Source organism: Solanum lycopersicum, chromosome 6, assembly GCF_036512215.1.
Source record: "Solanum lycopersicum chromosome 6, SLM_r2.1".
NCBI classification, from domain to species: Eukaryota; Viridiplantae; Streptophyta; class Magnoliopsida; order Solanales; family Solanaceae; genus Solanum; species Solanum lycopersicum.
In genome coordinates, this window is record NC_090805.1 from 25,789,993 (window position 1) to 25,802,842 (window position 12,850).

Consider the following 12,850-nt stretch of genomic DNA (forward strand, 5'->3'; position numbering starts at 1 on the left):
GAATTCAGTTGTATTACCTTCAAGATATTTCATGGATACATCTTTGAAGGGGTTGTTTACAAGATCAAAAAGCCCTGTGTCTTTTTGAGATGTGGTCCCATCGACAAGGTATACCTCTCACATAAGAAGATGGAGGATTATAAGTATGTGCCTGGAGAAAATCCTATCTTTATGAATGAGAAGATGTCAAGAATTGAGGAGGACATTGTAGTGTGTTTCATTGTGGTTGGAGCAATGTATGTGGAGGTGGAGAAGGAATTCCAAACAGTTGGGAGCTTGGAAAGTGCTTACCTCGGACACATCTCACAAAATGCTGTTTGGATTTCGGTTATATATTCACCAACATTGGCTCATTTCAGACATGTAAAGCTAAATTATGTAGCTATATCTGTGTTTAGTAAGATTGAATGTGTATTTTTTGTTCATGTTGCTGACACTCTCTTTAGTGTCTTCGGTTCAAGTGGTCATGTTCTTCGCTCTTGCATTTACTTGTTAAGGTGATAAATCATAACAAGAGTCATGAATATTGTTAATGAAATGAGAAATTATGGTGATACAATTTCTGACCAACAAGTTGTGGAAAAGACTCTAGTTAGTGTCAAAGAAAAGTATGAGTACATTGTTGTTATCACTGAGGAGACAAAAGATTTTCCTAAGCTTTCTATCAAAGAGCTAGTTGGATCATTTAGTTCACACGAGAAGCGAAGATTTTTTCATAAAGACCAACCCTAATTAAGAGACAACTTTCTAATCCAGAACAAATAAGAATTCTAAAAATTTCTCAAAAAATCAACAAAAGATGAATTACAATCCATAAAAGAAGAAAGATCATGATGATTCTTTTAAGAAGGTTGAAGAAAAAGGTGACAAAAATACTAGTTTTTTTTTTGTAAAATTTGTAGAAGGACCAATCAAAATGCATAAAAATGCTATCACAAAGGCAAGACGACGCAATGTAAATTTTGTAAAAGTTTGGCCACATTAAGAATGATTGTTTGCACAAGCAATAGGAGCAAATAAATTTCTGTGAAGAGCAGGAGGAAGAAATGGAAGAAAATCTTTTCTTTGCTTCTCAATGTGATCTTTCAGCAAAAAACAATTAATGGTATATTGATAATGATTGTAGCAAATACATGACTTGAGATGAAAAAGTTTTCCTCTCAATTACTTGTAGCATCACTACTAAAGTAAGAATGAGAAATGGAGCCTTAGTTGATGCAAAAGGTAAAGATATCATTTCAATCAACATAAAAGGGAGCGGTCAGCACACTCCACTGTGCCCACATTTATTCTAACTACAAAGACCAAATTCACCTCTAAAAAGCTCTTAATATTAAACACACTCCACTGTGACCACATCTATTCTAACTCCAATCATTCTTTGGAATGTATGGAGCAATAGGAATACTAAAAGTTTTCAAAAAAAAAAAATAATAGTAGACTACCTAGCACCCACCATAATATTAATTTTTCTGTCCAATGAATATTATCACTTAGGCTACCCTCCGCCATGCTAAGTAAATAAATCTCCATCAAATCAGTCACGAGAGTACTGGCACAAACCTCCTGAAGGCATCTTAAAACTAAACTTTGATGGCTCGTATGAACTAATGTCCACACATGATATGCAACCAGCCCTATATATTTTTTATGCATCTCGTTTGCTCGTAAAGATTGCCCATAAAAGAGATGTTATGGAAATTGGATCATCTAGTTTCAATTCCACTATTTTGTATGGTTAAATCTTCTTAAATAATTAAATAAAACACCTAATGTTCTTAAGCCAAAAAAAAAATATTCTAGCGAGACCTCTAAAATTGGTCATTCCTTACTATGCCACATCAACTTCATCAAGTCAAACACAATTTATTCAATAAGTTGGTGAATAAAATCGTTCCATCCAAAGAGGGGAATAGTTTTCTTAAAGGGACATTGTGCATTCAGTGAACTCAATTTTTTCCTATCTATTTCATTCTATTTTACATATCCTGATATATTTTTTTATACTCATTAATTTATACTTATGATATTAATTATTGGGGAAAGTGCAGAAGTACCCCCTCAACTTATACCCGAAATTCTATAGACACACCTATACTATACTAAAGTCCTACTACCCTCCTCAACTTATTTTATAAGTAATTTTCTACCTTTTCGGTTTACATGACACTATCTTTTTAAAAAAGTCAACCGGCGTTAGGCCGACAAGATAGTGCCACGTAGGCCGAAAAGGGGTAGAAAATTATTAATAAAATAAGTTCAGGGGTAATAGGACCTTAGTATCGTACAAGCATGTCTCTGATATTTCGGGCATAGGTTGAGGGGGTACTTGTACATTATCCCTAATTGTTGTTTCTAATACATGTTTTTAACTCTATTGTATATGTTTCTGTAAAGCTATTGTCTTCGGTTATATTTACCACATACATATATAGTTGGGTGTTTACCAACTGATTTTTGGTTGGTAAATTTACCAACAAATTCAAATCGGTGAATAATATTTACCGACGAGCATTATAACAACAAATTATATTAATTGACATTTGGTTGGTTACTCAATTTGTCAATTAATTTGATCAATTTACCAACGATTTATTTTGTTTGTGATTGGGGTTTGTTTCTTAGTGTTAGCTCTTTCTTTCAATCAATTTGGCAATATAAAAATTTATTTAGAGGCATTTTTACAATTCTTTTGACTATTTTGCAGCGCTTAGTTTAGAGGCAAACATGCATCGATCATATGTTGAGATTTTTCTATATGTAAAAATTATACATGCATGTAGCAAGTTGAGCTAGAAGCAGTGGCGGCGCTAAGTATATATACAGGATGTCCAAGCAGACATCATTTATCTAATAATTGTACCATATATAAGTAAGATGATACGATAAATGGTTAAGTAACATATTTTAGACGCACCCTCAAAACACAAAAGTTTTAGCCTATTGGTTTCTAATTCACAAGGAAAGTTTGCTTAAGGTGATTGCAAATTGAAGGTCGCTTGATGTAGAGTTAAGCCTTTTTCCTTCTGCACGTTTTGATACGACAAGTTACTTTTAAACGTGAACACTGAAGTAGATTTTGTACTCTTTGTGAAATTTCAGGCTCCAGCCCTGACTTAAAGTTGAAGCATGATATAATAACCAGAAAATTGAATAAATAATGTATTTAAGATACCTTATAAATTACTTATCCTAAACATTGCTTTTAAAAAAGCTTAAATAGGTACAACTAAATTTCACCCCTAACACACGATATCTAGCTAGAAGAAACTGACTCTCCAATCTTGTTCATTTGAATAAGGTCACACTTGAACAGTCTGTCAACTTGGATTTCTTTTCTAAAACAATGTTCTTTTGATGATGTTGGTGCAGTTAATGACTTGTTTCAGCTTCATATTTGCAATTATATTGTTGGCGAGCATATTGACTATATTCATAGATCAAGTTTCAAAATAAAATTGTTGTACCCATGTCGTTCACACCATTTTACACTAAACTGAACTGCCATGAACTAGACTATGTTGCTACCTGTACACTACCGAGGGAACGAGAATGCCATGATCAGGCCTCTATAACTATTCTTCATGATCTCCCTAATGCCTGCCCTTCCAATCTCTTGTACATAACATATTTTATAAGACTTTTTATAGATCAATTAGTCTCGAGACCTAAACTAGAAATGATAAAATCAAAATTTTATAGGCTGATTTCCAAATAAGAAAAGACATGAAAATTATGTATAAAATTTGATTTCTCATTCCATAGGGGTGAAAATGAAAGAGTACAAAATTTTACTCCCTATATGCCCCAATATTTCACACATTTCGTTTTTCAAGTGTCAAATAGTTTAAATTTTATTGTGAATTTGTTCATGAATTCTTCAGCTTTTTAAAAATAAAATTTATATATTTGTAAACTATGTAAAAAAGATATTTTAAGTTACGATAATTAAAAATTCAAAATATTAAAAAGATTTATATGAAAATATACGATCAAAAATAGATTTGTTTAAATCTTGATATCCAATGATTAAAAAAGGGACTAAACTAAAAATAACATAACTTCATGGACTAAAACAGTGAGCACCCGTAAAATAGAGAATTGAGTTGGCTACTCTATATTTGGAATTGGAAAGTAAAGCATATGCTAGGGTTGCAGATGCCCTAAGTCACCATCACAAGTGAGTTGAATCCAATTTCTACGGTTCCCATACCTCACCTTCTCCTTGCTGCCGTGGCCTATCACCGGGTTGTTCACCAAAGGTTAGTACGTCTACTGTGCCGCCTTCGCCGCGGTGTTTTGGTTTTTTCAATTATATGTTAAGAATTTTTCAAATTGTTTCCTTTACTTGTCACTTTCCGATCATGCATTGTTGCTTCCTCCATTTCCCCCCTATTCCCTCATGCTTTTCTAAATTCACTATTATATAACTGTGATTGCCTCTGTGAAATGGATGGCTATGTTTTTTTTTTTTACTCTTGAGACTGATTGAAATATGGGACAGTTGGTAAATCTGAAGTTGACATGATTTTTAAATGTGAGAAGGATGGATATGTGCATTAAGTTTTATCTACTTAACATTCTAAATATTATTTGATTGCAGTTTCCTTCTAAAAGCAATTTGATTGCTTTCTTTTGTCAGTGGGAAACTCTAGTTCACGCCAATGGTTGGTTTAGCGGTGTTTCAAATTGGTGTAAATACTCTTAACAGTGTTTGTGGGTATTAGAGATGGATAAATGTCAGTAGATGCACACTTCATTTCTTGTCTTGGTTGTGGCATATAAAATTCAAAACATTTTATTGACCTTTCATACTAGAATTGCTGTGACGGCACGCATGGTTTCTTTGTAATACATACCCTTGATGAAGGTTTTGATTTGTGACAGGTTCTTCAAAATGTTTTTGAAATCTGAGTTATCGTGGGATGTGATAATCCATGCTGAGAAACTTGATGTTGAAGGCGTAATGCTTCAGAAGGCAATTCTTATTCGCCTCATGGATGACTTTGCTGCAAAGAAGGCCTCAAAAGATCTTGGTTACTTTATGGCTGTTACTACATTGGACAAGATTGGGGAAGGGAAAGTTCAAAAACACACTGGTCATGTGCTTTTTCCTGTGGAGTTCAGCTGTATTACCTTCAAGATATTCCGTGGAGAGATATTGGAAGGGGTTGTTTACGACATCAAGAAGCACGGTGTCTTTATGAGATGTGGCCCCGTCGACAAGGTATACCTCTCACATAAGAAGATGGCGGATTATAAGTATGTCCCTGGAGAAAATCCTATCTTTATGAATGAAAAGATGTCAAGAATTGAGAAGGACACTGTGGTGCGTTTCATTGTGTTAAGAACAAAGTATATGAAGGCGGAGAAAAAATTCCAAGCAGTTGGGAGCTTGGAGAGGGATTACCTCGGACCCATCTCACAAAATGCTATTTAGATTTCGATTAAAATTTTTACCATCATTGGCTCATATCAGACATGTAAAGCTAAATTCTGTAGCTATATCTGTGTTTCTACAATTTAATGTGTCTTTTTTTTGTTGTTGTTGCTGATCCTCACTTTAATGTCTTCGGTTCAAGTGATCATGTTCTTCGCTCATGCATTTACTTGTTAAGGTGATAAACCTTTTCTCAAAATACATTTTCGAAGTGTCTACTTATCTTTGATTGATTTCTCTCTATGTTAATTTTGTTATTTTGGTCATATGTCCATTGTGAAGCAACTTCAGATTTGTGCATAAAATTGAAATATGGAAATAGTTGCTGAGAAAAAATGATTTGGATATTGACTATAGGACACCTAAGTATTTACACTATCCTTTGTTGTCTATAAATAGAAGGATTTCCTCTCATTCTAAAACTACGAAAATTCTAAACTTGTCCTTCTCCTCCTCCTCCTCCTCCTCTTCCTTCTTAATTAAATATTTATGTACTTTGCTCTTGTTGAATAGTTCATTAGCAGCATCTTTTGTTACACATCTTGGTATGTTTTAACAATCTTTGTTATTAAGTCATTTTCAAGATAGTTATAACTAACTTCCTATCACACATTAAACTACACTAATATTACAAAAAAAAATTGACAACACAATTTATATGTATATGCTTTTATATGCTACACTTTGGAACCATTATAATGAATGTGAGTAACCAAGTTTTATCTTTGTCTACAGCTAGTATGCAAATATCATTAGCAGTTTTTACTATTGATCTGTCTTGTACTTAAACATGACACAAACTATATAACAAACTTGCTATTCAAGCTTTAGTAAATCTAATACTTCCTCTGTCCACATTTAATTGTCGTGGTTTCTATTTTTAAAGTCAAAGTAGAAGAACTTTGACTAACATTTTAAGATATATTTTTTCATTTTATTGATATGAAAAAAATTATAATTTATAGTACTTTTCATATTGTTTTTGAGTATGTAATACTTTTGTTTAAAATATATATATATATATATATATATATATATATATATATATATATATATATATATATATATATATATATATATATATATGGCGCCACCACAAATCAGGATTCCCTTTTAATTTAGTTTATTACAAAAACTAGTCTTTCTCTTTCGTGAAAAAGTGTGACTTTTATGAAAAGTTTTGACTTAATGAAATATTGTGACTTTAATGAAGAGTTTTAACTTAATGAAATGTTGCGACTATTATGAAAAGTTGCGACTTTAATGAAAAGCTGCAACTTTTATGAAGTGTTGCAACTTTTATGAAAATGTGCAACTTTTAAGGTTCTCACCTTTTGAAATGGTTGCAATTATTTTAAATAGTTGTAACCTTTCTTATAAAGCACAATAAACATTTATTTACACTATCCTTTGTTGTCTATAAATAAAAGGATTTCCTCTCATTCTAAAACTACGAAAATTTTAAACATGTCCTTCTCCTTCTCCTTCTCCTCCTACTCCTACTCCTCATCTTCCTTCATAATTAAATATTTGTGTACTTTGCTCCTGTTAAATAGTTCATTGACAGCATTGTTTCTGTTACACATCTTGGTATGTCTTTAACAATCTATGTTATTAAGGATAAATGATAAGATGTAATAAATGTATTTTTCCTTTACATTTTTAATCTTTGTTACTACATAATCTTGAATATAAGATAATATAGTGTTTTAGTGATAATGTCGGATATGTTTTACGTAATATTTTATAAATTTTGTGAAAATTGATTCCCGCGCGAAGCGCGGATAATTTTACTATAATCTAATTTAACATTGAAAATTAGTTAAATTGACTTTCGAAAAGTATAACATGACAAATAAAAATGTACGGAAGGAGTAATAGAATTACTCATATGTTTTTGTGAAGAAATCACATGTTTTGGTGTTTGTTAATTTTTTGGTTTGAAAAGTGATACCTCCCATGAATCCAAATGATTGAAACTTGTGGTGTTATTTTTAACTGGACAATTAAAAATTCTTTTCTACCTATAATTGTGTCTCTATCAACCCCTTGAATTTTTAGAAGGGGATATATTAAGCTTATGATCACTAATTATGCAATGCTAACTTATACTCAATAACTTCAACAATGCATGAGCTTGCTTGCATTGTCGGCCTCAAGCATTAATAAAGGAGGAGGGTGGCATTGTTGTAGGCTGATATTTAGCGTAAAACTTGTTAATTCATGATAAATTCTATTGATTTTATGAGATGAGTTTAAATGAAGAAGTAAAAATTCATACCGTTAATCCGAATATGTTTGGGAAGAAGCAATATTCATTATTATAATTTCTCCAAAAAGAACTCTTATTACCATACATTCTGTTTCTTATATCTACTTTAGCAACTTTTAGTTAAGAAAAGTAGAGGTAATTACTATCATTATATATATATATATATAAAATATATATATATATATATAGCAATGTTCCACAAGACATGAAAAAATAGGCACTTGATCTTTTTGTTCATTAATGATCTGAAAAGTAGCTTATTTATAGAAGTAAATACGAGATGCATATTGGTAGATCTAATACAAATTACAAAATGTTTTTAGTCTAATCTAAGATAACATGTTCATCATTTAAACCTAGATTAAATGAAGTCAATATTTGTATCCTTGTTTGTCATTAGAAATGATTAAAAAAAGAAGTATAATTAAAAACTATGAACGTATAAAGTGAAACAACTTTAAAGTAGTCTTTTTATTTCTTGAATGGCAAAAAAATTCTGGAAAGGGTTTTACAAGGTGATATTGATAACTGAGGGAAGTGTCATTATGAGACTTGAGTCTTCACAATTATAAGCCTTTCTTTGATCTTTACACAATTTCACGTGCTTGTTGAATTAATGTTAGAAGTTAATTAAGTTAGTAAACTCAAAAACATTTAGTAAATAGAGAAGTCAAAAGCGCTTAATTAGTCGTATGTATACACACTATTAACAATAAATTAATTTTTGATTTGAATAACATAAAACAGAAAGGATAGGTAACAAAAATGTATTTTGATTCCCAGTTGCTTACGTACAGTAGTAACATACAAAAATGATTAATAAGGAAAAAAACTTCTGTCTTGGGCAATTAGTTCTCTATAAAATAATATAGAGAAGTTATCGCAGAAAGTAATTAAGCTTATCTGTAATCTTAAGAAATAAAAAAAGTTATCCAAAAATTTTAGCAATGGATGGTCAATGAGTACATGAACATGAATGGTAAAGGTTTTTACATTGACAACCTATTACATTGCTAGAAAAAGAGAGAGACTGTGTAGTTGCTAAAGAAGAGACAGACTGATTAGTTGCTAAAGACATCTTCTATAAACAGGTTGAGCACAAAAAGTAGAGTCCATCGTGCGCTCTACCAACATCCAGAGGCCTCTTTATGGAAAGGGCCTGCAGCATACAAGATGAATCAGAGAAAATAGCAATGCATTTGAGGTGAGCTACTAAAGATTTGATGGAAACTAGATTATATTTGAAGGACGGGATGAAATAAACTTTGTGCAATATGATCATAGGAGCAAGTTTCATACTTCTGACTTCTGTGACTTTGACTTTATATCCATTTAATAGGTCTACTAGTAAAGGGTAAGGTAAAATAGTGATATTGGAGAGATGACTTTTGTTAGAGGTTATGTGATGTGTAGTCCCTGAATCTAGTATCCATAAACCAGTCTTTGTCTTAAAACATCCACACGAAAGATTGTCAAATTTAATGGAGGAGTTACAAGCTATCATACCTGCAAAATGTGCTGCTCCATTTGACATTTGATCTTCATTTGTTTCTCTTGTATCATTCACTTGAAACTGCTGCAGTAAATCGATAAGTTGTTCATATTGTTCCTTGGTGAGACCAGAATTTGGGTATTGTGAGGATCCAGCATTGCTTTCTGTAGTAGACTGATCATCAACACCCATGCATTTGCAGCTATTCCCTTCCCTTTTGCAGACCTGTGATTTGGATTGAACTTCTGGTTCTGAGCATTGTTGTGTCTGTTGTTCTGGTAACCATAACCATCTGAAATTTGTCCATTAGTGTTGCTTTGTGGGTAGCCATGCAATTTGTAACATTTATCTTTGGTATGCCCCAACTTCTTGCAAAAAACACAGAATTGTCTTGGCCTTCCATTGTGACTAGAAGAAGCAGAATAGTTTGTTCCGAATTGTTGCCTTCCACCTGATGAGCATGAAGATATGGCATGCATTGTAGAATTCATTGAGCTTGCCAGAAATATTTGATTGTTAGGTTTGATCTCTCATTGTTTTTCCTCCTAAACTAAGAGAAGAAACCATAAGAAATTTGATGAGTCTTCTATCTTTTTCTGCCTTGTGCATATTATCCTTTCCTCCACAATTACACACGCAAATACACTAGTCTTTGACATTCAAATTACTTAGTTCTTCCTATAATTTCTTCATCCTAGTATTGTATACAGTGATATCCAAAGCACCCTAACTCAAATTATTTCTTTCTTTTTGGATCTGAAACAATTTAGCTCCATTTGTTTGATCATAACTGACGGAATATTGATTGTATTAAAGTGTTAAGGGAATACATGGGAGATATATATAGAAGATATAGGAAGGAGTACTAATCCTAATAGGACTAGGATTAAGGAGTACTAATCCTAATAGGACTAGGATTAGTACACAGTAAATACTAATATTATTTTGTACTATTTATTTAATACTATCTGTTATTATCCCCCCTCAAGCTGAGCTGAGCGGAAGCGAACGGAAGCTTGGAACTGAGGTAATCGTGCTGTCGGCTCGGGAGAGGCTTGGTGAGAATATCAGCCGGTTGTTCTTCAGTGGGTACATACTGCACAGTCATGGTGCCGGCCTGAACTTCATCGCGAACAAAGAGACAATCGGTATCAACATGCTTCATTCTAGTGTGTAGGACGGAATTCTTGGCCACACAGATGGTTGATTTGTTGTCACAATAGAGAGCAGGAACAGTGTGAGTGGCGCGGAGTTCGCGAAGAATATATGTGACCCACATGGTCTCAGCAGTAAGAAGAGCAAGGGCGCGGTATTCAGCTTCAGTCGAGGACCGAGAGACCTTGGGTTGTTTATTTGTACACCAGGAGATCAGGTTCGGCCCCAAAAAACGAGAAACCCCGATGTAGATTTTCTGTCATTTTTATTATTCACCCAATCTGAATTTGAGAAACCCCGAAGCTCCAAGTCCCGGGTCGAATGAGTAAACCACGACCAAGAGTGCCAAAAATGTACCTGAGAATTCATTTTAGACAATGGTAATCATGTTCACTTGGTTGATGCATGCGCTGAGCAACTCGGTTGACAGCAAACTGGATGTCAGGACGGGTAATGGCCAGATACTGTAGAGCCCCAATGAGGCTGCGAAAAATGGGTGATATCGGCAAAGGGGGTGTCGGTTCCATTCGTAGACGAAGAGACTGTCATCGGTGTTGGTTGACTGGTGCATTTTTCCAGTCCAGCTTTCTGCAACAGATCTCGATCATACTTTGACTGATGAAGAAACAAGCCGCTGCCTGTCCGAGAAACCTCCATTCCCAAAAAATAATGTAACGGGACAAGGTCCTTCATTTTGAAGGTAATATGCATAGCTCGAGTGACATCCTGAATGAGAGCTGCAGTAGATCCTGTAATAATGATATCATCTACATAGACAAGAAGAATGACTGTACCGTGTGCTGAATGTTGAGTAAACAGACTCGTATCGTGTACGCAACACGTGAAGCCGAGTCCCTGGAGGAACATTTTCAGACGTGTGTACCAAGCCCGGGGGGCTTGCTTGAGCCCATACAGAGACTTCTGGAGTTTGCAAACATGTTGAGGGAAGCGGGGATCAACATAGCCCGGTGGTTGCGTCATGTAGATAGTTTCATCAAGCATGCCAGGAAGAAAAGCATTGGAAACATCCAACTGATTGATGAGCCAATTGTTGCGCACGGCTAGTGACAGTACCAGGCAAATGGTTTCCTGCCGAATAACAGGAGTGAATGTCTCGGAGTAATCAAGCCCATACTCCTGATTGTAGCCTTTAGCAACCAAACGAGCCTTGTACCTGGAAATACTGCCATCTGCATTGTGTTTAATTTTGTACACCCATTTACAGCCTACTGGGTTCCGCCCATGGGGCTTAGGTACAAGAACCCAAGTTTTCTGATCAGTCAAAGTCTTAAACTCGTCATCCATAGCATGACGACAATAAGCATTTTTTGAGGCAACAGAGTAGGTTGTTGGTTCACTATCGGGAAGGGGTGTATTTGGTAGTATGGTAGCCTGAAAAGTTTTGGGTTTAAAGATACCGGCTTTGCCACGGGTTAACATGGGATGAGTATTGGGGGTGGCACGGGCGGTGGTAATTCGGGGGTGGCCGGGAAGGACCCAAAACGGATCGGACTGGAGATGTTGTGGGTATGGGGTGGTTCGGGTTGGTTGTGAGTGTGGGTGGTGGTTGCGGGTGTATTGTGGGTGACGGTCGAAGTGGTGATAAGGGGTGGTTGGGTAGTGGGTAGAGGTGTGGGGGAAGGTGGTGAGTGACCCTGTGAGTATGTTGGGAAAAGGGAAAGACGCCAATGAATGATGTATTTGTGGAGGAGGAAATAGACCCGTAGGGAAACTCATTTTCGACAAATTTGACATGACAAAATATGTAGACTTTATGAGTTTGTGGGTCAAGACAGCGATAACCCTTGGAGGTAGGATGATAACCCAAGAAAATACAAGGACGGGATCGGGATTGTAATTTGTGAGTAATATGAGGGCGTAGCCAAGGGTAGGCAAGACTCCCAAAAACGCGGAGGTTGGTATAATTGGGAAGTTCTTGGTAAGGGAGTTGATAGGGTGATTTGTTGGAGAGGGTGTGACCGGGCATTCTGTTAATGAGGTAGTTTGCGGTGGCTAGAGCTTCTACCCAAAAGGAGACAGGGAGATGAGACCATTTCAATGAGATGGCGATGCTTACGCTCAGCCACCCCATTCTGTTCGGGAGTGTATGGACAGGAGGTTTGATGTATAATTCCCAGGGATTGCAGAAACTGGCCAAAGATGTTATTTACATATTCTTTTCCATTGTCACTTCGAAAAAGTTTAACATGAGAATTGAATTGTGTTTTGACCATTTTTTCAAAAGTGACAAAGGTGGTGTATGCTTGTGATTTATTTTTTAGTGGGTACAACCAAGTGTATTTTGTAACATCATCCACAAAACAAATATAATAGCGAAAACCAGCAAATGAAGGAACAACAGTAGGACCTCATAGGTCAGAATGAATAAGTTGAAAAGGTGCAGTTGTATGCTTCTCAGATAAAGTAAAAGGTAATTTATGAGATTTAGCAATTGAACAGGAGTCACAATTGTTTACATGAATGGAAGAAA

At 34.9% G+C, this 12,850-nt stretch overlaps 1 protein-coding gene and 1 long non-coding RNA gene across 2 annotated transcripts; one reads left to right on the forward strand and one right to left on the reverse strand.

The window, feature by feature from the left end:
- The first annotated feature begins 4,127 nt into the window (after positions 1–4,127).
- On the forward strand, positions 4,128–5,585 carry LOC101250997 (DNA-directed RNA polymerase V subunit 7-like). The gene is made up of 2 exons (XM_004240766.5): positions 4,128–4,262; positions 4,888–5,585. The coding sequence occupies exon 2, from the start codon at positions 4,898–4,900 to the stop codon at positions 5,438–5,440; it is 543 nt and encodes a 180-aa protein (XP_004240814.2). The 5' UTR covers positions 4,128–4,262; positions 4,888–4,897; the 3' UTR covers positions 5,441–5,585.
- A 2,880-nt stretch (positions 5,586–8,465) lies between these two features.
- Positions 8,466–9,754, reverse strand: LOC138349120 (uncharacterized). Its single transcript, XR_011221700.1, has 2 exons — positions 9,219–9,754; positions 8,466–8,871 (listed from the first exon to the last, which is right to left on the reverse strand). It is a non-coding gene; the product is annotated as an uncharacterized lncRNA (long non-coding RNA).
- Positions 9,755–12,850: the final 3,096 nt, after the last annotated feature.